Below are 27,925 nucleotides of genomic sequence, written 5' to 3'. Positions count from 1 at the left end.
GCCAAGAAGGACCTCCGGAATGCCTTCGCCATGCCCGAGAAGGAAGGGCTTGACGAACACAACCGGCCGCCCCACGAGACGGACGTACTCATCATCGGAGGTGGGGTCATGGGGTCCAGTATTGCATACCACCTCAAGAGGGATTCGGAGGTTGGGCTCAATGTCCTTGTCGTGGAGCGAGACAACATGGTAAGGGTGTGTCTCGATTCGAGTCACTTGTCTAAATCACTTGGCTATAGCTAGACTAATAACACTTTAAGCTGCAAGCTTTAACCTTAGATTAGATCCTATTGCACTGTCTTCTTCATCAGTTGCCCCACCCCTCTAGACGAGGGCTAATCCAGAGCCAAACTTATCGAGGGGGCCAATCTTGTGTTTTTTGTTGGGGAAGCCAAAAGATTTGAAAATTTCGGATGTAACCCTTTATGACCTTTCTGAGGCCACATTTTCGAGCTTTTCTCACTCTTTTGGAAGGAAGTCAAATGAAATGGACCACCTCTCCAAAAAACACCTTTCATTGTTCTCTCCTTCTCCAATTTCAGGGGGAGTATGGCCCCTGTTGCCCCACTCTCCCTACCCTTATCTAGTCGTAAAAGGACTGAATGACCCTTATCTGTTTGCAAGATAAAAAACGGTGGGATTGGAGCGAACTTTGAGAAATGCTAGTAGTCTGACAGCATGCAGAGCAAAAGAAATTCTTGTTTTTTACATTGGACCTCCTGGACAAGCCTGTCCCTGTCTGCCCCGGAAGCGCTACGTCTTTGTGGTGCATGCCCCGCTGCACATTGACAACACAGGCTGTTACATGTGACGGGAGGGCTTCGGTGGGAACTACTTGTGCGGTCGATGTCCGGCAACCGAAGTAAAGTTTCCTCAGATATGAAAATATGAGATCCCCCCCATCCATGAGTATTGCCAGTGGGGCAAGACTGATTCTAGGTTTCACCTGATCCACCGGAAAAATCTTTTTAAAATATCCAATGTAAGTAGAAAAAATGAGAAATGAATAAAAGGAGTAGAGGGGCTGAAAATCACCATTTTGCTTGAAAATACCTTAGCAATGATGCCCTTTTACCCTTCTTGGTTTGTCAGTTTGATGCTGATGAATGCTTTGCCCCTAGAAGAAATCATCCTGCCAATGCTCTTGACCCCAACTTTTGGAAGTGCTTGATAGAGTTTTGAAAAATGTTTTACATAATGTGCATGCGTTGATACTGTTCACAAAACACTACTAACCAGTGTTGTGCATGCGTTGATACTGTTCACAAAACACTACTAACTAGTGTTGTATTCAAGTCCATCGCAAGTCATTCTGTCTGAAGCCAATTCGTGCCAGGGCATTTTTCAATGTTGATGATGCTGGGCCGGCATGAATATCATTTTTTTCCGTTTTCAAAATCCTTCAAAAATTCATCATTTCATTTCACGGTCGTTTATAGCTCCACGAAGTAATCATTAGGCACTACTCTAAGTTGACAGGTGACCTTCATTGACACCTGAGTATTTCAGCCAGGCCTGCAGCCTTGTAAACAGAGTCCAGATTGTGTGGTGTTGTTTAACTGTCTTTTGTCCACGAACCTGGCTCAGTGCACTGCTGACCTCTTTTCAATAGGGGCCAGATTAGCGTGCAGCGGTGCCGTGTGGCTCATCGCTGCGGTGGTGGAACGTTTTTGTCCCCGGTGGTAATCCGCTCGCTCTCAATGCCCCAAACCCTAGTATAAGGTTTCAAAACAAAACATCTGATTTCAACCTGTCATTTCTAATGTAGTTTTTACTAGTATCTGTATCTAAAATACAAACAAGTAATATTTGTATCACCCTGCAGGAGCCCAAAACAGATTTGTCATATTACTTGGACTAGCAACTGTATTAACAAATACATGTATCAATCATTCCTTACCTAGCTTAGAGTTTAATTTTTCTCACAGACAGTGCAAGCACTGTGGTGTATGTAGTCGAACAAAATATTTTGTCATCTACTGTGTACCATCGAATAATGGAACAACTTACGCTCAATTACACTAAACCTTCAACCGATGTCAGAGGAATACATTTTTTAATGAGCTTGCCAATGATATCCATTGTTGCTTTGCTGACTTCTCAGAAGCTGTGAGGTTTCAAAACAAAAGGTCCCTCAGGGGTTATACTGCACATGCAGGTTCTCTGGAAGTTAGGGCAAGGTTTACTCTACAGCTACTTGCTTATGGGTCCTTGAAGTTTTGCAAATCTGGGGGAAAATTATTAGCGTGCATTATGTACATACTACTTGCTGAACATTTTATAATTGTATGTAATTTTTAAATTAACTGAATACTATTCCAACAGTGCATTTCATGCGTAATTATAGCAAATGTACAACTCCAACATTTTCAGCTGCCTGTCACTGTAATTATACACCTCAGAAAAAAACCTACTTGAAATTAAATTAATCACAGATATTGTTAGTTCTCCCAGAACATGAACTGAGTGATCTACATTTCTTTGTGAAATTATACTTTTTTTATCCAATTTTTTGGGAGATGACCCTCAAAATCACAGCATGCAAATGCTCTGAATGATTACAGTAGAAAAGTCATCTCGTGCGTTTGATTTTAGGGAAGCCTTTTTTTAACACAGAGTACCACCTTTTCCTACCCCTTGGTTTACGTAGACAATCTATTACTAAATAAACCTATCATTCAGGTTCACCAAATGTGATGCTACACTTGTCTTCAAGTCTTGATTGAAACTACATGTGCACATCTTTTAGACTACTCAGTCTAGCGCTAAAATACCAAATTTCTGAAGTTTATGGAAACATTATCAATTTGTATTTTAAAAAAATGAAAACTACATGTAACGTGCTAAAATGAACAGCAACTATGTCTACAAAACAGTAAAATAGAAAAAATAACTCGGTTCCAAATTTACCAGTCACAACTATAGCAATTCCTTGGCCTGACACTGCTTCCTTCATAGGAAAAGCAGAGATTAAAAAACGGTAAAACCAAAAACAGCTGAAAGTAATTTTCAAGAACAACTGCACACCTTGAGTTTTCTCAGAGTTTGTTAGTTTGATTGTATATTTTGCTTGTGATTAGAAATGGCACAACGTACTATTTCACAAGTCCACAAAATGTAATTCCACACTGTAATACATACAAACGTTATGTTGAAAAAGATATGCATAAAACACAACTCTACGGCTGGTATTCACTAGAAATAAAAACAGAACTGTATTTGGTTTCACAAGTTTCTTGTCCATTAGATAATGGGATCCAAAAGCAGTGTTTGTATTTTTTGTATGAGTAACAAGTTTCTTTATAGCTTCATATACAATGCTGTGAATTGAAGTTTACAAAATAAAGCAAGACAGACTGCCAAAGGAAAAAAATGAGTTGTTGAATTCGTTCTGTCTGCAAGAAAATACTGGCGTATGTCGACCCTGTCTTTGCAGTCCAACAAACAACGGATGTATCAAGCTCGGTGCGGAGTTCGACAAACACAACCAAAACCAAGAAGTTGAGTATGTTGAAATTCCAGGATTGGCAAAATTTGAGGAGTTTGAACAGATTGAAAAATTGAGGTTATTGAATGGTAGCGACAGTAATTTTCCAGTAATCAAATTTTTGTTTTGGGCCCGGGGAGGGGAGAGGCACATCCATTTACAAGGAATTATTTAAAGTGCTCTTTAGAACCCCATCTACTGTGCAGGCTAAAAAATACTGAGTGGAATGTCCACTCTGGCAGAATTCAATACCGCACGTTAAAAACTCTACAACACTTTTTTTAATTCACCATGTCCAAAGATTCACAATTGCTAGACAAAAATACAGCCATACATGCTGAGGATAAGGCTCAAAGGAACTTGCAAAGCCTTGAGGGCTGACCCATCGGAATGTCGCTTCTCACCTGCACTGCAGTCAACGGTTCCTCCTGATTTTCTGAGTTCATCGAAACATATGATGGTTTCAGAGAAACAACGTTTTAGCCACAAAGCTATGTTTTCCCACAGGTGTAACAAAAACAAATATGCTTTGGCATATTCTGCATATTGTTTTGCCCAAGTGCTTGAATTCTAAGTGATGATCAGGAGATAGAGAACTCATTATATGTGTATTAAGGTTAAAAAGTGCCTTGTCCTCAAATTTGGAAGAAGTTGACTGCAACACTGCTTTTCACCTAACACGGGACAACGTTCTCTTTTTGGACAGTGGCAACATTGTTAGCGACTCTGCTAAGCATAGCCTCCACTTTCCCCTGGGGTAGCATGTGGCATTTATCAGTCCAAACTTGGGTCAGGTGATCGGAGATCTCGAAGGCTTCCCTGGCCATCAAGTTTAGGGGCTCGGACCTGATCAGCTCGCGGCTGGGCGGGTGTCCTTCCTTGAGGGTGACTGTGAAGATCAGTGCCGCGTCCTTGTACCGGGCATCTTCATTCTCACAGTAACTGTGGAAAAGGAGAATGGAGCAGGGTGGGAGGGCGTCAAGACTCAACACCACGGCTGCCTTCTGCCCCCCCCTCGAAGGCTGCCTGCAAGCACTGGTCAATGCCTTCCTTCGCAACATCGCTGTCCATATTCCTATAGTCTTTGCCATTGATCAGAGCCATGCTAGTGTTTTTCGCCAGCAGGGTTTCCGACAGAAGAGTTCCGAGTTTTTCAGTGAGGCACTTTGTACTGTCGGCAGCAGCAGGCCGGCTGCCAAACAGCAGGACAATGGGTACGACAGGATCGGAGCCTTGGGCGAGATGCCCATTGACTGTGGCCTCCACTATGTCCCAGAAATGTTCACCCTGTGTTGGGAACAAGCTCTTCAAATTCTGCATGCGTTGGGTGTATTCCAACTGCCTAACCGAAGCAGGTTTGTCACCAGGCATGTACATTTTGTACGGATACACAAGAACTGCAGCAATTAAGACTAAGACGGATACAAGGAGCAGATTCTTAGCCCGTCGGTTTATGATTTCTCTGACCTGTTTGTAAATTTGTGCAACTTTGTAATACTTGCCACTTTCAGCTGGCATTCGGGTCGAGAACTTATTGTTTTCGTTGCCCTGGTTCTGATCTGCAGGCTTCTGAGGGGTCTGATCTTGGTCGCAACTTGCATCGCGCTGCTCCTGATCAGTCAGATGACTGGCCTTCCGATCCGGCTCATCATGGCCATCCTCCTGGTTTGCACTCTTCTGGCCTGTTTCATCAACTGGAAGTGCCTGCTCCTTTCCATCATTGGTCTTGAATTTTCCCTGGAGGTTCCTTGTCTCTGCACTGATCTTTGATGGTTCCATGCCTCGTTTCTTGCTCTGGGAACGTGTTGTACTCGGCATCCTGAAAATTCAAGTAACGGCATTACTACTAGTCTTCAAATCTGTGTTTCTGGAATGGTTTAGTAAAAAAGATTTATTTTTTATTTTCAATGACGAAACTCTAACCCCAAATTCTGACAAAAATTGACTGAGTGATATCAGCCAGAAATTCAGAAATTGCATAAACCGTTTTAAGGATGGAGCAGGAGCGAGCCACACTAGTGGGGCTAAAATTTAAAACGTCCCCTCTTTTTTTCCTTTGCTACAGCTAAAACTGCAACACAGTGAAAACTAGAAATGTACTTGTGGTAAGCAAGGTTACGCTACGGGATTCCAATCTCAATGTTAAAAAAATACCTAAACTTGTAAAGATTAAACTGTACCCGTCGAAATGGGCGGAAATCAGCAATCGATCGCAAAAAACCAGCCGTGGGGAAATTCCCAAGCGCGGGTTAGGCCTCGAGGAGCGCTAAGACTCCAGAGGGGGCTATTGCAGTATAGCACTCACGCTATCGTCGATATCGTGGAACTGGAAGGCCAAAACAAAATTAATTTGACCGTGTAAATCTCCCGTATAGTGACGGTATGTAACGAAGCACTTGAAAACCGAATTGTGTAAGATGTTATTGACTGAATGTTTTACATGTGCAATTTGTTTTATATTATTCAAATTCCCTTTGTAAAGTGATTTTTTTGGGGTAATTACTCCATAACGGACATGTCCGACGTATCCAAATGACAGCAACTTTTATTAATACATCGCATAGGCCCAGGGCCTATTATTAAAATTTAAATATTAGCTTTGTTACGCCCCAACTATAGCGACTATAGTTGGGACAGTCCTAACTGTGCTGTGGGCAAGTTCGAGCGACAACTGTTGTATATATAGATTGACTTACATTGCCCGAACGATGAATGGTTTGGACTCTCCAGTCTACCATTCGGGATCAGGCCCAGGGGTCTGGTCACACCGCTGGTTATCAGTAGCTGATTTCATTTATCATTCATTTGACCATGTACGCTGCCAGGATCACAGCCAACAGTGAAATGTGAATAATGATGAGATTTTAAAAACTTGACCGACTGGAGTCGTTCGAGTGTAACTGCACGTAAAAAACATCTGACTACTGGACAAACTATAGTTTGCCCCCAAACTTGCCCTGTAGTGTTGCAGTTAGGCTGGCCCAGCTATTGTCAACCTATTCCTTTTGAAAATTTCTCAACCTTATCCAAATTTATGCATCTCACACTTAACAACATTAGTCATCTGAAATACGGCACTTTATCTGCAGTGATGTATGACATGACATTGTAAACAATGTGAACTTGACAAATCCTGGCACATGCACACTGGACCTCTGTGCTATAGTTGGGCTGGCCCAACTATAGCACTCTAATTGGGATGGGACCAACTGTAGTTGGGAGGGTCCCAATTAAAGTTGGGACTGATGCTATAGTTGGGTTGTAACAGTTTTAACAGGGCCATTCATTCAATGAGCCGTGGCGCTCAGAACATTTTTGGTTCGTTGGAGTGGGGCAGACGTCAGACCCCACAGTTCTGGGGGTAGGGGTTCGCCCCATCATGCCCATACAGAATATTTGAGAAGTGGCTGATTGGAAGTTTTTGTTTTTAACTATGGTAACAGGTTTTGCATGATGGCATTCCCCAGCTTCACCGTAGTCTTCGCCAGGCAGCTACGGGCCCTGGCCACAGCACCCAGAATGGTCCGTCACCGGAGCAGCGGCAGCAGCAGTGGCAGTAGATTCACCGAGCGAGCCAAGAAGGACCTCCGGAATGCCTTCGCCATGCCCGAGAAGGAAGGGCTTGACGAACACAACCGGCCGCCCCACGAGACGGACGTACTCATCATCGGAGGTGGGGTCATGGGGTCCAGTATTGCATACCACCTCAAGAGGGATTCGGAGGTTGGGCTCAATGTCCTTGTCGTGGAGCGAGACAACATGGTAAGGGTGTGTCTCGATTCGAGTCACTTGTCTAAATCACTTGGCTATGGCTAGACTAATAACACTTTAAGCTGCAAGCTTTAACCTTAGATTAGATCCTATTGCACTGTCTTCTTCATCAGTTGCCCCACCCCTCTAGACGAGGGCTAATCCAGAACCAAACTTATCGAGGGGGCCAATCTTATGTTTTTTGTGGGGGAGGCCAAAAGGTTTGAAAATTTTGGATGTAACCCTTTATGACCTTTCTGAGGCCACATTTTCGAGCTTTTCTCACTCTTTTGGAAGGAAGTCAAATGAAATGGACCACCTCTCCAAAAAAACACCTTTCATTGTTCTCTCCTTCTCCAATTTCAGGGGGAGTATGGCCCCTGTTGCCCCACTCTCCCTACCCTCATCTAGTCCTAAAAGGACTGAATGACCCTTATCTGTTTGCAAGATAAAAAACGGTGGGATTGGAGCGAACTTTGAGAAATGCTAGCAGTCTGACAGTGTGCGGAGCAAAAGAAATTCTTGTTTTTTACATTGGACAGTAATACGCAAATCCTTGCATTGTTTGAATTGTCGTTCATCCTTTGACAGTACACAAGAGCATCGACAACTCTCTCTGTGGGTGGCATCCGTCAACAGTTCTCTATTCCAGCCAATGTTGAGATGTCGATGTACAGTGCCGAGTTCCTTAAGACTGTCAAGGCAAAGTATTTCAGTGTTTATAAGTCCACATCATTTATTGTCCATTCCCCTGTGTAAAGTCATTCATAGTTTAAAACCTAAAATCGCCAAGCAGGCTGGAACCGCCCGCTCAGAGGGAAGAAGAGTATCTGGTGTAATGTCCAAAATGCAGGAATTTTACTTAGAGCTGATGTAATTTCTTTTCTTGTCGCACACGTCAAATTTTACCACTTGCCATTCTTCTGCATACAGGGGCCCCCCTTGAGTAACTTTTGCTTTATTTCCCTGACAGAGGTGCTCTTTTTTGCCATTTGTTCTTGGATAATTACCTGTATTAAAGCTGGTTCCCCGTAGTATTCAATACGTATTCACTGATTTACTACATTTTAGAATAAGGAAGTGGAAACCAGTGTAGAGGAGAGAGAGCAAATTCACTGCTGGCTTAACAAGCTGTTTTGAAACATTAAACCTTCGTGATCTTTTATAATTTATCAGACTGTTTGATGGATTGTGTAGGGTTGAGGAAGGAGGAGTTTTGGAACCTATGTAGCGCATGGTGCTTGATCTCAAGTACACTAGGTGCCATGGGTTTCCTGCACAGTGGAGGATTTATGATTTTGTAGGATTCAGGTAGGGTTCCTAGCTAGCCCACACACTAATGGGGTGTAAGGTCAGAAATCTAAGAGATGTGTTCCAGGGAACGGTCCCATGTGAGAGTGCAGGCTATGAAATGTCACCACCTCAACACACTTGCAGTGTTGTAGTCGAGTACTTTCCAAGTACCAACGTTTTCCCCAAAATACTGAACTCGGTAAGAGGGAATAAAGCCAGAGTGCACAGGCATTTGATGGTAAATGTGCAAAGGTAAGATTACAAAATAAATGTTAGAATTCAGACACTTCCAGTTGTGTAAAATTTAAGTTTTAAGGAGAAAAGTACTTGGAAAGTACTCGGCCGAGTACGTTCCGAGTACATTTCTCCTAAAAAGTTAATTTTATCAAACAGTGATGGTCTGAAGTCATTATGTTGCTTTGTAATCTTACCTTTATGCATGTATCATCAAATGCCAATATACTTCAGCTTTGTTTCCTCCTAACTAGTTGAATATTTGGTAGAGAACTTGGTTCTCAAAAAGTACTCGACTACATCACTGCACACTTGTTGCAGTGAATCTTACTTGAAGGGCATTTCTGTTTGGTTCACAGGAGCACCTTTGTGTAGACGACGCAGACCCACCTGACATCCAGTTCAACCATGGCAGCTACTTGATTCTTTCCTCAGAGAATGGCGTGGAACAGATGATTGAGAATCACAAAATACAAAAGTATGTGACTCCATTTCCTCTCAAAAATCCTTCATTTATCGACTTCAAGAAATGTAATTGTCTGGACAACACAGATATAAATCACATAGTTTTGAAATAAGTACAAATGTTTAAAACACTCAGTACATCTCTTCAGCGCAGAAGCTTTAAAAACTGGTTTTGAAAAGAATCAATAATTTAAAAAATGGAAAAGCAATATAGTCGTCCAAAAACTGCACCTCCAGTTTCTTCTTCACCCTAAAACCTTTTTATTTTACTAAAGTTATTGTCACTTTAATTTCTTGGTTGGTTTGAAATTGTGACAGGGAGTGTGGAGCAATGGTGAGCCTCCTGACTGCTCCACAACTGAAAAGCAAATTTCCCTGGTTGAACACCGACGACCTAGCTCTTGGATCGTATGGTAGGCCAATTGTGTCTAATTGTACACCACCCTTTTTATTCTGAGAGTTCAGATGACATATTTATTTTGGTTTCAGTGATGATAATGATGTAGCAGCATACATTCACATTTTGACTTTGTTCATCACAAATGCTAATTCATAAATCTATTAGACAGTTTAGCCATTCCTATTGGTTGAGAGCCTGTCATGTGACTGGTTGAAATGGTCAGTGAATCACTGGCTGGCTGTGCTCCGCCTCAAACCATTTTTTGCCATTAAAGGAGAAAGTTAATGATAATTTGCAAAGAGTCGCGTACCATAACAAGACCAGCCAGTATTTGAAAAACTGAAATAAAACTTTTGTACAGAATCGATTTTGTACAACAAATCACAATTGATACACAGATTGCGCGTATTGCTTGAGATGGTGCAGAACTCTATGAACCAGAGTAGTTTGAATTTGGGACTCTCAAAATGCGAACTCAATGGTAGTATTGTACAAACAAATGTAAGTGAAGATTAAGAACATTTGAAGAAAACCAACAGTTGAAGAGGGACCAGATTTTATATGAGCCTAAATTTTTTGTGACAGTAAAAAAGTGTACAAAATCAGCTTTATCAACTGGTCACTACCCGCCATGTTACGGGCTGTCAGACTGTCTTAGGTACTTATGAATCACTGTTAATCAATACCATATTTAAATAGAGAAGTTGACCAAAGGAGGCTCTGAACCCCAGACCACTTTCTAATTTGCACGGGCAGGATATGATAACGAGGGCTGGTTCGATCCCTGGTCCCTCCTCAAGGCCTTCAAGGAGAAAGCTCTGTCCCTGGGAGCGCAGTATGTCCATGGGGAGGTGACAGGGTTCGACATATCCCAGGTACCCCCTGCACAGGCTCCAATGGCCCTATGCACAGGGAGCGGACGAAGAATCCGAACTGTCAAGGTTGGTACTCGGCAATGCTATGAAAAATCAAAGTTTCATCAATTCAATAACCAATATGTCAATTTGGGAACCAAGGTGGGACATTTTATCAACCTGATTACTTGATAAAGCTGTGTTTGGTGTAGAGCCGTTGTACTTGTAGAACCTTGGTTACTCTAGATATAGTTCTTTTGGCTGTGCACAGCAAGAGAGTAACAATAGCAAATACCATGTAACTAGCTCACAGCCAATCCAAATAGAATCTGTGAGTGAGGCATTACAAAATTGTTTATTGATAGGTGAAGCTGCCCAATAGTCCCGAGACAATCCCGGTCAAGTGCTCCATGGTGGTGCTAGCAGCGGGGGCGTGGTCGGGGGAGGTGGCCCAGCTTCTGGACATCGGCCGAGGCTCGGAGGAGGACCTCCTGGACAAGCCTGTCCCCGTCTGCCCCCGGAAGCGCTACGTGTTCGTGGTGCATGCCCCGGATGGTCCTCTCCTAGATTGCCCGCTGCTCATTGACAACACAGGCTGTTACATGCGACGGGAGGGCTTCGGTGGGAACTACTTGTGCGGTCGATGTCCGGCAACCGAAGTAAAGTTTCCTCAGATATGAAAATCTGAGCCCCCCCTAGTCCATGAGTATTGCCAGTGGACCAAGACTGATTCTTGGTTTCGCCTGCTCCCCCAGAAAAAAATTGTAAAAATATATCCAATGTAAGTAGAAAAAAAAGAGAAATGAATAAAAGGAGTAGAGGGGCTGAAAATCACCATTTTGCTTGAAAATACCTCAGCATTGATGCCCTTTTACCCTTCTTGGTTTGTCAGTTTGATGCTGATGAATGCTTTGCCCCTTGCCCCTAGAAGTAATCATCCTGCCAATGCTCTTGACCCCTACTTTTGGAAGTGTTTGGTAGAATCTTGAAAAATGTTTTACATAATGTGCATGCGTTGATACTCTTCACAAAACTCTGCTAACCAGTGTTGTATTCAAGTCCATCACTAGTCCATTACAAGTCATTCTGTCTTAAGCCAGTTCACAAACTGTTCACGTGAGCTGTGATGTGACAAAAGCATTCTTTGGTCACTGTTTACTTGTGACTGGCCTTGTGAAGGGACTTGTGATGGACTTAAATACAACACTGCTACTAACTATGTGGGCACACCCCTACCTATTCAAAATTTTGACCAGAACTTTAACTGTTTGCAATATCTTGTAACTTTCAGTGCCCCTTGAAAAAAGTGTGTGCACCCAAGATCCTCCGGACCCTTTGCCCTAATGGCACAACTGTCGCTCAACAACAAAGTTTCTAACTAGAAGTTCTTCTTGAAGGGTTACTAGTCAAAACATACATCCTTCAATGAAAAAATTGGAGTAGTGGTAATTAATCCACAGTGGCCTTTGTTTTTGGGCCTTTGTTTACAGGAGGAGGAGCCATGTTGTGACAATCTGCAAGTAGATTACGACTTTTTTGAGCAGTGCATTTGGCCGCATCTTGCAAACCGGGTTCCTGCCATGGAAAATTTGAAGGTGTGCCTCAAAAGTTACAACCTGATAATTGCTGTTTTGTAAACAACCAAATAGATTCATTTTCCTATTGTAATATTTATAGCATAGCGTCACATCTTGAAATGGGAGGCACATAACGTTGTGATTTGTTACTCCAGAGCACCGGGCTTGGAGGGTGGGGTTCGAATCCAGCTGATGGTTATGTGCCGTGTCCTTGGGCAAGTCACTTTACTCCCACTTGCTCGCTCTCTCCACCTGAGAGTGTCTAGAGGTACCTTTGAGGATTGTTGTCTTTGATTAGCTGCCTGATCTGGCAGCATTGAGCCGTGTACTCCCTGGGGAACTGAGATGAATTCAGGAATGATTATTGGCCCGATGAGTAGGGGTAGTAATATTTGTATGGCCTTGAGCACCAGTAATCATGGACATAGTGAGTGCAGTTTTCTTTTGAGGGGATTTTTTTATCTCCAATCTCGATCTTCAGATCAAAAGTGCCTGGGCTGGATTCTACGACTACAACACCTTGGACCAGAATGCAATCATCGGCATCCACCCGGCCTACCCAAACTTGTACCTGGCCACTGGCTTCAGCGGCCACGGAATCCAGCAGTCGCCAGCGGTGGGGCTGGCCATCAGCGACCTCATCCTGCACGGTAAGTTCTGCACGCTGGACCTATCAGCATTCAGCTTCGACCGCATCATGTGCGACCAGCCGTGCAGGGAGAAGAACATTTTTTAAGGTCACACATGAAATCCAAGACAGCGTTTTGGTCCAGGAGGAGGTTCACAACGAGAACACAGCTTGCTCCACTAAAACTCCCTCTAAGCTTAATTTGTTGTCGAAACAGGATTTTGATTCTCAGATGCGGGTTAGAAAATGGCAGGGTTAAAATACAGTTTAGGAATGACATACTTTAACATACATTGGGAAAAGTTCCATAGAACATCAGAATCTGAAATTGTTTTAAAAGCAGCATTTCTGTATGGTATTAACGTGACCACGCAGAGAAATTTTTGAAATAGATTCTTTCTTTTGATACATTAAAATGTATTTTTGAGTGTTCATGTACATGTATTCCAAACATTAATTCATTTTACAATTCTTGTAAAATATAATATACAATTATCTTCTGAAACTTTGTCGTTCAGAGTCCTTTATCAGTCATCGTTGACTTTTCTGCAGTGTGGAAAAGTCATTCTCTTTGTACTGATTTTGGGCATTTCTGCCAACTTGACCTTAAAAACCTTCTATTTTGGGTTTATTTATTTATTTTTTCTTCTATTTCCATCCCAAATCCCATAGTCTATGTAGATTGTTTTTTCCTAATGTCACTTTGGAGACTTCTTAAGCTTAGATCTTGATGAAACTTGGCTTAAGCAGTCTTTAAAAAGGAAGTCTGATGTCATGATGATGTTATCAACTGAATGTGTAAAACTTCTCTATTTTAGTATGAAACCCAGACACTTTGTCTTATGACACACGTATGTGTACATAACAAGTATAGTGGAACCCTGTTAAAATAAGGTCCTTGAAACTTAACAAATCACCATAACAAATACCTTGTATATTATCAGTCATGAAAAACATAGAAAAGCAAAGACTTGGGTCCCCCAGTTTCCTGGTTATAAACATGACATTGTCTAGTGGCGAAAATTGGGTGGGTGGGGAAAGGTGGGGGGATAACTGCCTGGCGATGAAAATTTGAAAAATTACTTTTTTTGCTCACCAGAAAAAATGGGAGGGGGGGATGATTCAATAGCCCATCCCCCATCTCAAAGTTGGGGGGATATATACCCCCCCCTTTGAGGTGGGGGGGGATATATACCCCCCTGGGAGTTACACCCATGGTATTGTATTATTAGTGCTTTTCTTACCTGCATTGGACTGTATTTTTGTTTCAAAGCTTACAAGCATTTATTTTCCCTTAGACTTATACTTTTATCTTTAAGTTGTTGAACTGTTAGTAAGCCATTTGATCACTTATTAAGTGGACGTGCATTTTTTTCCTGGAGCTGGAAGCTGAATTCCTTTTTTTTTTTCAGTATTCGTGTATACCTCAGTCCTTGCTCTATGTTCAGTCCAATTTAAAAAATGTCACTGCCATGACATCAGTTATGCAGCATTATGTTTATTACGCATGCTTTTTTGGACTGATTATGTAATACTGTCAATATTCTTTGCCAGCTATTGAATAGTAGAAAACATCTTGAGCTGTAGATATGCTTTATATTATATGGAATTATTTTTGAAGACTTGTATTTCCAGCCATTAGGCCCACAGCTATCCAAGTCATGCTACTGTAGTGTAAATGGTATCCTGGAGCAGTATACATGATTTCATTTATAATCAAGGCATAAATTTATACAGGGCTGAGCACAAACAACACAAGGTCTAATCCAAGATCAGACTAAATGCATTCTTTGCAATCAGCCACCTTTTGCCATTCATCCTCAATCCTCCAAACTCCTCCAAAACTGCCCAAAGGATTTTGCAGGATTGAGGGCAGTTAGGGTTGATGGTGTGTACTTGTATCAAAGACCAACAGATTTGAAATCATTTTCTTTTTTGTACACAGTGCACAAAGAGTGGTGAGTCTGAACTTGGAAACAATCCGAAAGCTGGCCCAATTTTGGTACCCAATTAAGACTTCATTAGATTAAGTGTCCCATATTAGAATATTAATCTGAACTTGGGCATGCTCTTTTGGTTGGACATACATTTGTTTTTAACTGAGATTGCAAAAAAGTATGTACGGCTTTTTACTGTTATCTTAAGAGACACATTCATTGTACCCAATGCCGTTAAACTTCACTATGCTTCCTTTTAATCGTGTACTCGATATGGGGTAAAAGAAAAATTACATCTACACTTAGTTTTCACAAAAAGCGGTGTGCTGATGTTTGTGCTATTTGTGCTGATGCGTATACCGGACAGCATCTTGGACTTGTTAATCTAATTCTCCCCAGCACTGTCTCTAGTGAAGGCGGAGTTGGTCCTATTGCGACGTGCAATCCACAGCGTGCCCCCCCCCCGGAGTCATCCGTTTGACTTGGTTACTGGAACACATCCAGCTAGACGGACAGCCAAAGTTACTGTGCTAAATTCCATTGACTGCACCGTGACGTGACATATTCATGTACTACAGTCTGGTGCACCATGAAGTACCATCCATAGTATTTATACACACGATGCGTTAGTTTCCAATGCAACCAACGATTTGCTTGTTGATTTGTATGCCAGCCTGATGGTTCCTCACACATCTCTAGGGCACTGCAGGGGTCAACGTGTAGTAAATAAGTACATGTACTCAGAAAAGATTGATATATTGAGTAAGTATAAATTGTAGGATTTCTGAAAAAAAAGTATTCCTATTTTGTATCAACGATCATTGAATAACAAATGCAGAGACTCTGTTGTTTTAATGAAATGTCCCTGTTTTGGGCATTTATTGATTTCTTTCGTGTTTTTGACTTACAAATTTGAATGCAGTGTTAACATTATGCTTCAATGGAGCCATGTTCCCTCTGGCATCAGAAGGGCAGTATGCGACATTCATTGTCAGGTCAGTTCCTTTGTGGACACCCCCCAGTTTCACACCTCACATTCCAATTGGTCTACTTCTTCTTGGACACACCCACTGTTCTTCCCCTTCGGCCGGTGGTCTTGGTGTGTTGTCCTCTGACACGCAGACTGTGTGGAAGAGAGAAAAATGGGGAAAAATTTGACTATCGGCAGAGCTTACTGGTCCAAACCCATCGAGTCCACTGCTTCTCTTCAGAACCTCATGCCCAAAAAACAAATTCACAGTGTGCTTCTACTACCCACCTTCCACAATTTAAAAGCATTTAAGAATCCTTACTTCGATTCAAATCATTTGGTCTTGCTCTCTGATGTAAACAGGCAACAGTGAACTTATTTGTGACTGGCTCTGCAAAAGTGGCCCTTTGGCTTAATAAGGATTTATTTGTGCATTTTTTTTTTCCTCTGTCGCACATTCTATTTCCGAAATACAGTAAAATTTAGAATGGATCTCTAGCAGACGTATGGAACGGTCTGTCACATGCACAGGCATAGCATGACTTCAATAACCATTTGCTGCCAGGATTTCCGGTACCGGGATACGTATTTTTTATACGCGTGGCCGGGTCTCTGAAATTGGACAAAGGGAACTGGGTCTTGTAACAAAACACTGTACTCGTAACAAAAGACCAGGCTGCTGGGCATTACCAACATTTTTTCACTCTCAATAGTGGACATAATCCAGCCTTGTTTTGAAACAGTATACCATGGTTTAGGGCATTAAGAGCGAGTGGATTACCACCAGGGACAAAAGCGCTCCACCACCGCAGGGGTGAGCCACAGTACCGCTGCACGCTAATCTGTCCCCTATTGAAAAGAGGTCAGTGTCAATAGATGTTGTCTGTCAGATTAGAGTAGAAACTAGACAGTCCTTTGTGCGTGTGTGGAAGTGTCCAGTAAATGAATATAGGAATTTTTAAAGAATTTTGAGAACAGAAAAAAATGATAATTATTGCGCCCCATCATCATCAACATTGATAACTGCCAACGGCGCAAAGTGGTTAAGGGCCTTTTTTTGCGGAGTGGATCACATTTTGAAGTTAAAACAGAAATATCAAACTTGCCTGAGGAAACTGCCACAAAATTTTTCTGAATTTCGCTGGTGAAAGAGTGAGTGAAGTGGGCCTAATCCTGTCGCAATTTTCTGCATTTAAGTTTAAGTTCAGTGCAAAGGACCAAAGCCTATCAATGATTTTCGCCCTGGGGTGCCTTGGTGTCTCTTGCACACCTTGTAGACTGACATCCCATCTGTCACTGAAATGTGCAACTTTGACACCATTTTTTAATTCAAATGCTGACCAAATTACGCCCCAAACCTACCCCCAGTAGTGACGCAGGCCACGGTGGGCTCTGATCTTCTTCAGGCGCTCCAGGTCCTCACGCAGCTTGTTGTCCAGGGCGTTGGCCAGCACCTGGCTGTACTTGCCGTCCCGCTCATCCTTCTGTCTGTTCAGGAACCAGTCGGGGATCTTGTACTGACGCGGGTTGCTGATGATGGTAACAACCTTCTCCACCTAGTCACGGTGAATAGGGGAGGAAGAAATGAGCAAAACTGAATAGGAATCGTCCAAATAATTCAGAATTTCTGCACCTTAAAAGGCATTTGCGAATTAGAGACCAATGAAAGGCTGAAGTGCTAGTGGCGATGAGGAACTAGTCTCCAAGATGCATTGAGGAATTTTCCACTTAAAAGAATGTGACCAACTTCTATATCATCCTAAAAAATTACAGTAAATTTAACTTTAAAATATCGAAACCAATTACCTCCTCTTCTGTCAGTTCACCAGCACGCTTTGTCAGGTCAATGTCAGCCTTGCGACAGCAAACATTGGCATAACGCCGCCCTACGCCCTGAAACGACAAATATATCTTCAGATTAAAATGTGTACATTTGGACTGTCACTCAAGGCCTAATAACTATAATAACACATTTCTAACAATATAAAATTGTTTTCATTGCGTGATACCTAATTTGAAGACATGACAAACATCCTTACAAACTGGTGGACATGTTGGAAGACCAATACCAAGCAAAGATTTATACATAGGCCTACTTGGCATAGGCCCTATTACCTTGATGGCAGTGAGGGCAAACATGATCTTGCGTCTGCCATCAATGTTGGTGTTCAAAACACGCAAGATGTGCTGGAACTTCTCGGGCAGAACCAGACTCTGAATGAAATATTTAAAAAATAGCAAAAAATTACCAAATATTTAAACAGTGAAAAAAAAACACATCTTAAAAAAAGTATTCAGTCCTGGACTAGGCGTCCTATATACTTATTTGAAAGAACTTTATGAACTTGTCAGACTGAGGAATCTTCGCCCCGGACGAGATGTACATAGGCTTACATACATCACAACATTTGAAAGGAGACAAGTTCTTTTTTACCTATTTTGTGGCTATAGTACACTAGTTTCATATGAAAATCTCGCCATGAGTAAAAATAATATATGTTTATCTATTGGTGCTATTATTATGTTTTTAAATACAATGATGTGGACGATTAACATGGATTTCATAGGAGACTTAAATTCCTCTTACCATTATGGCTGATGAGATGAACGAAAAAGACCGTACGAGAAATCCCACAATTCCACGAGATTTAAGGCGATTCGGACGTTTTACATACAGCTATTACAATTGGCTTATGCTCGCAGATTTCTTCTGCAGTGCGGATTGTTCTGACCAATGAGAAGGGGTCTTTTATTACAATAGGGCCTAAGTAGAAGTGTGCTGAACAAAATGGCAGCGGCCGAGAGCAGCTCGATAGAAGTTGGCCAAGACGAAGAGGCAAGTTTGCCCCCTGTTATCATTAAGTCGAACAGTAGTGTGTCACATTAGTGAGGATTACTTGTTCCACTAGGTTGCGTTGTTTGAATGGTACATTCTTGAGAATGAAATGAGTAAAACGCTCATTATTCGATGCAGTCTTCTCGCGTTGGCCACGCGCGCTCAGTTTAGCGTTGGTAGCAAGGGCGCCCTCATTTTGCTAGTAGCAGTGGGTGTTAACATGGGTTCCTACATCCATGATGTTAATGCCAACGGGGCGGGGGGGGGGGAATATGATATTTACCTGCAGATAAAGTGTAAATGGGATGGACTTTTCTTAAGAATCAGGGTCGGGGAAAAGGCACTTTGGTAAAAATTCCATTACCTAGGCCTGTCACTGGTTTTGAGTGTCATGAACACACCATGACCAGTCCAGGAACTTTTGTACATTAACAAGAAGGGTAAATTTGTCCCTTTGCCATGTGTTAAAATCTGTAGTGACATCATGCTGACAGCGAGAATGAAGGCTGCCTGTGCCTAATTGTAAAGGGGGAATTTTAGCGAGAAAGGGGTTCAGGAAAGAGTTCCATATATATCATCTTGTCCGGAGTGTGGAAAAAGGCAACTGAAGTAAACTTCATCCTCCAAATGAGGAAAAGGCAATTTTCTTGCAAATAGCAACCTGGGAGATAGTAAGCCCTATAAATAGTGAACATACTGGTGCAATTTCAACTCATAAAATTCATCGGATGTCTGATAATATCCCCGGGCATCTCGGATAAACGTTATTGAAAGAAATCACTCTCATTCGGTACAGTACAGGGCCTAGTATAGCGACAAAGGAGCATAAATAGGGCCCTGTTTACAGGTCTATATGTCATGTGTTGTGACCTTGAAGCACATCAGAGTTAAGATGTTTCTAAGTTGTCTTGCCTCTTTTCAAAGGCTGTACATTCATTTGCCCTGTGCATGAGCACGTGTCGGTTGCCGTAACATTGTTTTTTCTTTCCTCGTCTGTGCTATTTGCTTCAGAGCTTAGACATCCCTGAGCTGAACCTCGGAGTTCTGGATCTGACGTCGGATGAGTTCATTCTGGACGAGGTGGATGTTCATATTCAACAGAATCTCGAGGATGACGTGGTGAAAGCAGCCTTGGAATCTGTGAGTACGAAGTAGGATCAAAATTGGGAGTGGACAGCTGTTGTGAAATTATTCCCCCCCGTCTTAACTTTTCAGTCGCTCTTTTGAGAAATCCACCTAATCCGTAACAAATCCTCTGTGCGAAAATGAATGACTTTCTATGTACACAGTTAGAAAAAGCATCAATCCATTATGTCTTATTGATTGGCTCTACCTTCCAATCCTTCAAAATTCTATGGAAACCTTGATGGATTTTGTAGGATGTGGGGTGCTAGGAAAAAGCATCAATCCATTATGTCTTATTGATTGGCTCTACCTTCCAATCCTTCAAAATTCTATGGAAACCTTGATGGATTTTGTAGGATGTGGGGTGCTAGGAAAAAGCATCAATCCATTATGTCTTATTGATTGGCTCTACCTTCCAATCCTTCAAAATTCTATGGAAACCTTGATGGATTTTGTAGGATGTGGGGTGCTAGGAAAAAGCATCAATCCATTATGTCTTATTGATTGGCTCTACCTTCCAATCCTTCAAAATTCTATGGAAACCTTGATGGATTTTGTAGGATGTGGGGTGCTAGGAATAAGATCCACCAAATTTATGAAAGTTTCGCAAATATCTTGCATCGGTAGGATTTAGACTCTAAACTTCAAGGTAGGGTATTTTGTTATCTTGCACATTTGACTTTACCCCAGCATCCACAAGGAACATGCCATTTTTCATTACTTGATTTCAGGGAGTGGATCTCCGGCAGTACTCCAAGCAGATCGAATCCGAGCTTCAAGCCGTCGAGAATGCCTCCATCCAGGATTGTATCCTTTTTTAAACAAAAACCCACTCACTGTGTAATTCAACAGGCCAGTTTCTCCAAAATGTGTTCACTTGTGCTGTAAAGTGTCTTGCTCATGGACACCGGGCACCCTGGTATTTCCTGAGATTTAACTCATAGAAATATGCAGCATTCACTGTTCCCTGACTTCTTTGACATCACTTATCCTCAGACATCAAAGAGAGCCAGAATATTGCCAGTCTTCACAACCAGATTTCAGCCTGTGACACAATACTGGAGGTAAATGGACTTATGTTTAATAGAGTTTGGCAGATTGTGTGAAAATGGCGTCAAGTGATAATTTCCGTATTATGCTAGGATTAAATTACACCAGGTTAAGGCTACATCATAGCAATTGTTAGCAGCAAAGTAAATCCCAGTCCAAGAAATTGCACCAGGAAGGCCTCTCTTCCTAGTTCTTTTCTAACACTAACATGCCTCACACATCCCCATGTACTTTTGTAAGCAGTCTCCCTGAACAACCCTCCCAATGTCCATCCCATCCAGGATCCAATGGTGCACTCTTTGTACTTGAATTTGGACTCAAATTTAACCAAGATATCCTTGAAGTTCCTTTGTCATTTTTCACCCACCGCTAGGACTATAAGGAGTACCTTTAAAGTACTTTTAACCAGTGAAAAGTACCTTTGAAGAATTTGTCATAGCTTAAAGTACTTGTCAAGCACTTGACTTCAGCACCAGCCCTGATTATTCTCTTTCCTTTCCAGAGGATGGAGGAGATGCTGAACGGGTTCCAGTCAGATCTGGGCAGTCTGAGTGCCGAGATTCAGACGCTGCAGAACCAGTCCATCGCCATGAACATCAAGCTGAAGAACCGGCAGGCGGTGCGGGGCGAGCTCAGCCAGTTTGTGGACGAGATGGCTGTCCAGGAGACCATGATCAAGTGAGCCGCAGCCAGGCCTTGAACGGACTTGCTTATTGTTGGAATGATGCAAAACATCGAGCACCCTAGAAATTTTAATATAAATACGATCTGATCTTACTGGAAAGACTCGCTGCGCTCACTGTAAAAGCCCTAGGAATATGAAAGCCTTTTAAGCAGTTTCACCTGCTACTTTGTCTTCATAATCAGTTTTAAATGCTTAAATGTGAAGTGTTTGAACCGAAATGAAATATTCCAAACTCCAGCCTTACATTAGGCAATGAGATCTTTCTGCATTAGGGCATGGAGCCACATCAAGCTTAAGGTTCTTAATTCAGGGAACTTAATTCTGAAGCCAGAATCTGAAGATTTAGACAAAGTCTATATTTGGAACAACCAGATGTTCCATAGAGGGATATTCGTCAATGTGCTTGACCGCCTGTCGTTTGTCTTATTACAGCCACATCCTGGACACCCCGGTCACGGAACGCCAGTTCCTGGAACAACTCCACGAGTTGAACCATAAGATCAGCTTCGTCAAGGAGCAGTCCTTCAAAGATGCTCTATCCTGCAAGGACGTGCAAGACATCCTGGATAAGTTGAAACTCAAGGTATTGGTCTAATGCACTTGACTCGTGCACCGACGAGGGCGCTGCTCATCCTATTGGAAAGTGGAGCATTTTGAAAGAAAAACATTGTGAAATTGTTTATATGCTTAGAAACCTCTATGTGTACGTTTTTGTACACTTACAAACACTTTGTTGCCAAGTTTTGAGGACTACTTTAAGTGAAGGTCTTTTTTTTTTCAGGCTATTGCAAAGATCCGGGAATTCCTTCTTCAGAAGATTAACCAGATGAGGAAACCGATGACGAACTACCAGCTACAGCAAAACACGATGCTGAAATTCAGGTGGCAGAAAAGTTTGCATTAACCCTTAAGTTTATTTCACAGGATAGAAATGCTGATCACTTCTGTACGCACGGATATTTTATCGTTGGATATTTGCTTTCCATATTTGTATAAACTTAACTGAAGGAAATTCCTGCAGCAATGCAGTTGTAGCTAACACCCATGGATTTAGTTGTTTTATGCAAAAAGTGCCCCCCGAGATTAAACATGGAATTTGCTAGTCACTTGAAATTTCGAGTTGAAGGCCTTTGAAAGAATTTTATACAATGTAAATCCATTGATCCCTCAGCATTTTTTTCATCCACAAAATGTCTCTTGTCATCTGGATAGCGATACATCAAACAAAGAGATCAGTTTTCTTTTGCTAATACAAAGTGAAACGAAATTATCGAAAGAATGGCATTGAGACTCATTCTATAGGATCTATTTGGTAACAACTCGCATCGGTGTCAAACTTGTCTCCAACAGGTTTTTCTTTGAGTTCTTACTGTCCAACGAGAGGCAGGTCGCCAAGGAGGTTCGAGACGACTACGTAGACACCATGAGCAAAGTGTACTACTCGTATTTCAAGGGCTACATCAGCAGGCTCATGAAGCTACAGGTGAAAGGTCGCAGGTTGATCAAAACCCAGGCTATGACTATGGCTTGTTTTGAACAACTTATCACTATGACTTTGATAGTCTTAGCTGTAGCTCTTTCTGTGAAAGACGAATAAATATAAAACATTTTTTTCTGTTTAATAGTTAGTTGATTTCGTTCATTTGATTTTTGTGTCGAGTGATGCTTGTCTTCTTTTTTTTCAGTACGATGAGGTAGCCGACAAAGAAGATTTGATGGGCGTGGAAGACACGGCCAAGAGAGATATCCTTTGAAGAATTGGTCTCTGCATCTAACTCCAGCAGTTTTTCCACTGAGTACATGACACTGACTGCAAGCACAATTACCTCATTTAAAGTAAAAACCCTTATCTAAGGTGGTATGCATTGATTTCCTGCATAAAGTTGGTGCCCGTGACTTGCGTTCATTGAAAACCTGTACAGTGGCTTGTGTTATAGTCAAGACCCATCCAGACTATCACAGGACCAACATCAGACCTCCAGTCTGAATTTAGCTCACCAGCTATTCGAGTGAATTGCAACAAAAGGACTCTGTTGTCACCATGTACTTGTGACTGATCCTGTAAATGGTCTAGTACCTGGTCTCGACTGTAATACTGACTGTGGCCCCTTTGATGTGGTACCAGCATCTAATACAAAACAAATCAGTGGGTGTCTCCTTGACGATTCACACGATTCTTCTCCAAGCCCTCCCTGAAAAACAGGTCCACCGTCTTCACCCTGGGGAACAGGGGAAGCATCATCACCACCAACCTGGAGTCACCGATCATCATTCCACACGCGGCACAGAAAGATGAAGCCAAGGTGATTTGACTGTGATGGGGAAATTCACCGAACGAGCCAAAGAAAATTTCATCCTTGCTCAAAGTATTTCTTTCTTCACAAGTTGGGAGAAATTCTATTGTGCCAAACATTGGTAAAATCAAAGTCAGAAAAAGATGCCCTGAAAAATGTAGAATAATCCAAGGAAATTTTTGACAATAATATGCATGAAAAAAGGGAATTCGAAGTTTGACTACATCATATAGCAGTCTTAAAGCCAGCTCATACTTTTGGCAATCACGAAAGGGAAGTGAAGTTGACGTCACAAAACATTAGCAGCAAAGTTTGCTTGAGTGCAGATGTGCTCAACTTTTGCAACTTTTCAACAAGAATATATAAAATGACACCGCAAATTTGGGCTTGTGCTAATTTTTGCGCATACTGTGAGCCAGTCTTTATAAAGGAGATGGTCCATCAACTGGTTGGAAACATTTTGCTTAAATAGTTGCCTTTAATGCCATCTGATTTTTTTCTGTACCTTCTTCTCAGCACACGTTTGAGAGTCTTTGCCGCAGCCAGCATTACGCCCTCCTTGACAACTGTTGCCGGGAGTATTTGTTTGTTTGTGATTTCTTCATGGTTTCCGGCTCCAGTGCACAGGACCTGTTCAATGCCATCATGGGCAAGACATTGTCCATGTTCTTGGTGAGCAAAGAAATATCTCTGTCAAAGAATTGCCAACAGCTTACGATGTTGTGCAAGTGCTTTTCTGCCCCTTTTGTTTTTTTGTCCCATGTCATTGGCTGCAAATCTTAAGTTCTTAAGTTTGAATCCCTCTTTATTAAAGTTTCCTGGCTCAAAAGTAATGAATACGTAAAAAGCAAACCCATTCAATTCCCCCTAGTGTTTTTATTGGTTGGTCTTTTTTCTTCAGAAACACATGGACATGTACACCAATGAATGCTTCGATTCCATCGCCATCTACCTGTGCATTCACATCATCCTGAGGTATCGAATGCTGATGCACAAGCGGGCTGTCCCTGCACTGGACAAGTAAGAGAATCTGAAATTGTGGACGTTATAAATAAGTCTTACCTTGGTGAAGTGGAGGCAGTGAGCGTTCTTGAAACTCAGTCTTCATGTGTGCAAAAATTATATAGTTATTTGCGCAAATTCCAAATAAAATGTGGGCAGAGTCACTGAAATTAGTTAATTAAATGTGAGTTAAAAGAGCAGCGGTACTCAAAAGATTCCAGAGTCATTTTCAGTAAAATTTTGTGCACATTCAAATGAAAATTGGCCATATGCTCGCAGCATTGTCTATACATAAATACACGTTCATGCGCGCAATGGATCATTCTTTGACTTGAGAAGGCAACATAGTGCCCTCTCCAGTGCATACACAGCTATGCTGATTTTGGAGTTCTTCAACCTCGGTAGGTACTGGGAGACCCTCTTAGAGATGCTGTGGCCTCGGTTTGAGTACATCCTAGAGCTGAACATCCACAGCATCCGGGAGGCCGACCCGCAGAAGATGGGCTCCATTGACATCAGGCCTCACTATGTGAGTATCTCTTCCAGTGTGTTGAGTTTTCAGTCACTTGGTACCAGACTTAAAATGGTCACTTTACTCACCATGTGAGTTGCATGACTTTAGATGAACCTAAGCTTTGAGTTCAGTTCTAGATTTGATGATCGTTTTCCACTGAACCAGAGCCGTGCAAGCATGGCCTTGAGCCTGATTCTTAACTTCAAGTTTCTCAGTTGTAGTCATGAATTACTTTGAGTAACCTCATTCTCCTGAGAGCAAGACTGAAGTCACTTATTTCAATGCAAGTTCAAGTTCGAGTCACATTGAGGTTGAGTTCATTTGAAAGTTCAGAGTGAGTTTAAACAAAGTGGCCCATGACTTAAACTCTGCCCTAAAACATAGTGTATTGGTTTGATTCCATTTGACAGATTACCCGTCGTTATGCTGAGTTCTCTGGCGCCATAGTCAGCTTGAATGAGACCTTCCCAGATGAGCGAGTCAACCGTCTGCTGGCCCGGCTGATGGCCGACGTGGAGAACTTCATCCTGAGGATGGCGGCCGAGTTCCCTGAACGAAAAGAGCAACTCATCTTTCTCATCAATAACTACGACATGATGCTCAATGTCATCAATGTAAGCCACAGACTTCCTGCTCTCCATTCTTTTTTGCTTTTTGCAAACTCAACCGAAATACAAGTTCTAAAACGATTAAAGATATTTTGCGCCGTGCTCTTTGCTGTTGCCTGGTTCCCTGTTTAGTTTTGCATAGATCTCGTTTTTTACTAAGCTCGTACAACATTTGCCTATTCAAAGCGGGTTACCAGGCAGAAATGTCGTGCAATTCCTTACTGCTTATTGACTGGTTTCTTGTCAAATTTGGCTGAACGTTTGATTTTGCCGAGTACTTGAAAATAATCAATTTGTGTCTTGCACCAGGAGCGGACAGCAGAGGATTCTCGTGAGTCGGACAGCTTCCGACAGCTCTTAGAGGCCCGCACGCAGGAGTTTGTAGAGGAAGTCCTTCTGCCGCACTTTGGTGGAATGATAATGTTCGTTAAGGATGCCGAGTCTAGGCTAGAACGGGGACAGGCCGACCAGATGAAGAGCCAAGAACGTGAGTTGAATGAGCGGGGGGGGGCCAAAAACAGACAGATAGAAATTTGTACTTTGGGAATTTGTGTGATTGAGCAGACAGTTTGTAAGCGGATAGGAATAGAGATGAGAGGTCTGTACAAGGAGATTTGCAAGGATTGGCTGTCGGTTTGCTTTTGAATGACTTTTTTTTTTTGTACAGGTCGCGTGGAGCAGTTGGTTAGGGACTTTGGCAGTTCCTGGAAGCCGGCCCTGGAGATGATCAACCAAGACGTCATGCGGTCCTTCACTAACTTCAAGAACGGAACCACCATCCTGCAGGTATTGAACAAAGCTGAGACATTATTACCATAGTCAGAGTTATAGTACACTTTCCAAGTACATTGTTTAGTTGGAATGGAAAGTTAGAGAACATTCCAGTGAGAATAGTGATTGTCCCATTTGGGAATACCTGCTGTTCATACTGAGGACAGTGCATGTTCCCAAATGGGAACAGTGGCCTATGTAGGAGCTTACTAACTCTCAAACTCGTATCTGATTTCATAATTCCACTGTGAAAAATCCTCCTGAAACGGTCGATTCCAACTGCTCTAAACTATCCATAATTGTCAAGAATACTCAGACTTTTTTGTATCTGTTGGATATTTGTCTTTTTTAGAACTGCTTGACCCAGCTGATTCAGTACTACCACCGTTTCCAGAAGGTCCTCTCCCAGCCCCCCTTCAAGAACATGGCGGTGCGCGGCGAGCTCATCAACATCCACCACCTCATGGTAGAGGTCAAGAAATTCAAGCCGGCCTTCTGATAACCAATTCCAGGTGCTGGCTTATTCCACGACTCACACATTTCAAGTTTGAGAACTAATTGATAGATTCCAGGCTTCCTTTTTGGGTGGGTGCCATTCGGGCTGTTCGCCTTGCCCACCAAACATTTCATTGAAGGTATGCCCCTGCCAAAGGGGGTCTTGGGGCTTCACCCTCACCCCTACCCCTTCGGAAAAAAACCCCAAATTGTCGGCCCTCCACCCCCTGCCTACCCCCCCCCCCAAATTTGTAAGCCCCCAACTCTGCGGCATTCTTGGGCAAGTCATGCAGAATTCTGTGCCTTTTTTGGGGGGGCTCTGTATCAAAAACAGGTGATTCACAATGCAGCGGGACACCACGAGGTTGCCACCAGAGAGCCTTTCTACAGTGCATTGTGGCAAATCAGTCAACAAAGTTCTATTCGTCCGCTGCACTGTGTGCGGGCAAGTTGAATTTTGTACCTCCAACGTTGGAATGTACCTCCAACGGCTGGTAGGCCTATAAAGTGGGAGGGGCAAAATAACTACCTTTTCAAAGGTGGGGGGGACACCAGCCCCCAGCATCTACTGCTATGTGCATTATTATCACATGAAAAGAATTGTTGGATACTCGGAAAATACCCCACAGATGCATTGCTATATCGAATTTTGCCTCTGAGAAAACGTCTAGACAAGGTGCCTTTAACTTTGTCAACTTAAAAGGACATCAGAACACCTTCATCTAGGTGTATTAAAATGAGACTTTCTTTTCAGCAAACGAGTTTCATCGAACATGTGAATCACTGTAAAAAGTACCATCGCGTTAACATTTGAAGTGTGTAAATATTGATGTCTTATTATCATCTCATTGGTAACAAATGCAATATTGAAACCAGCTATTTAATCATAACATTTTGTGTATTTCGATTGTAAAAAACAATTGTGAATATATCAAAAGGACATTGCATCA

At 42.2% G+C, this 27,925-nt stretch overlaps 4 protein-coding genes across 6 annotated transcripts; 2 read left to right on the top strand and 2 right to left on the bottom strand.

Annotated features, from left to right (window-relative positions):
- The first annotated feature begins 18 nt into the window (after nucleotides 1–18).
- On the top strand, nucleotides 19–15,485 carry foxred1 (FAD dependent oxidoreductase domain containing 1). 3 transcript variants are annotated; one of them, XM_087143385.1, is made up of 9 exons: nucleotides 19–189; nucleotides 6,931–7,249; nucleotides 7,829–7,939; nucleotides 9,124–9,242; nucleotides 9,548–9,642; nucleotides 10,386–10,570; nucleotides 10,849–11,142; nucleotides 11,974–12,078; nucleotides 12,542–15,485. In XM_087143385.1, exons 1-9 carry the CDS (start codon nucleotides 20–22, stop codon nucleotides 12,794–12,796), a joined length of 1,653 nt encoding a protein of 550 aa, XP_086999511.1. In that variant the 5' UTR covers nucleotide 19; the 3' UTR covers nucleotides 12,797–15,485. The 3 variants fall into 3 exon arrangements, with proteins under 3 accessions (XP_086999511.1, XP_022084255.2, XP_022084258.2); XM_022228563.2 differs by lacking the exon at nucleotides 19–189 and adding an exon at nucleotides 5,783–5,867; XM_022228566.2 differs by lacking the exon at nucleotides 19–189 and adding an exon at nucleotides 5,798–5,899.
- LOC110975786 (torsin-1A-interacting protein 1-like) lies at nucleotides 1,893–5,802 on the bottom strand. Its single transcript, XM_087143388.1, is given in 3 exon segments — nucleotides 1,893–4,500; nucleotides 4,502–5,306; nucleotides 5,668–5,802. Coding segments are annotated over 2 exon segments (1,143 nt in total). The 5' UTR covers nucleotide 5,306; nucleotides 5,668–5,802; the 3' UTR covers nucleotides 1,893–4,161.
- On the bottom strand, nucleotides 15,472–18,338 carry rps18 (ribosomal protein S18). The gene is made up of 5 exons (XM_022228642.2): nucleotides 18,183–18,338; nucleotides 17,711–17,809; nucleotides 17,402–17,488; nucleotides 16,958–17,151; nucleotides 15,472–15,748 (listed from the first exon to the last, which is right to left on the bottom strand). Exons 1-5 carry the CDS (start codon nucleotides 18,183–18,185, stop codon nucleotides 15,673–15,675), a joined length of 459 nt encoding a protein of 152 aa, XP_022084334.1. The 5' UTR covers nucleotides 18,186–18,338; the 3' UTR covers nucleotides 15,472–15,672.
- vps52 (VPS52 subunit of GARP complex) lies at nucleotides 18,315–27,925 on the top strand. Its single transcript, XM_022228641.2, has 17 exons — nucleotides 18,315–18,431; nucleotides 19,443–19,571; nucleotides 20,288–20,363; nucleotides 20,553–20,620; nucleotides 21,109–21,284; nucleotides 21,724–21,874; nucleotides 22,073–22,173; nucleotides 22,642–22,774; nucleotides 22,977–23,034; nucleotides 23,464–23,594; nucleotides 24,102–24,257; nucleotides 24,487–24,605; nucleotides 24,993–25,116; nucleotides 25,512–25,715; nucleotides 26,019–26,196; nucleotides 26,377–26,495; nucleotides 26,833–27,925. The coding sequence occupies exons 1-17, from the start codon at nucleotides 18,384–18,386 to the stop codon at nucleotides 26,977–26,979; spliced, it is 2,118 nt and encodes a 705-aa protein (XP_022084333.1). The 5' UTR covers nucleotides 18,315–18,383; the 3' UTR covers nucleotides 26,980–27,925.

This window comes from Acanthaster planci, linkage group LG11 (assembly GCF_054643075.1).
Source record: "Acanthaster planci isolate LZ-2023a linkage group LG11, COTS_SCS, whole genome shotgun sequence".
NCBI classification, from domain to species: Eukaryota; Metazoa; Echinodermata; class Asteroidea; order Valvatida; family Acanthasteridae; genus Acanthaster; species Acanthaster planci.
This window is presented reverse-complemented; position numbering and strand designations above follow the sequence as displayed.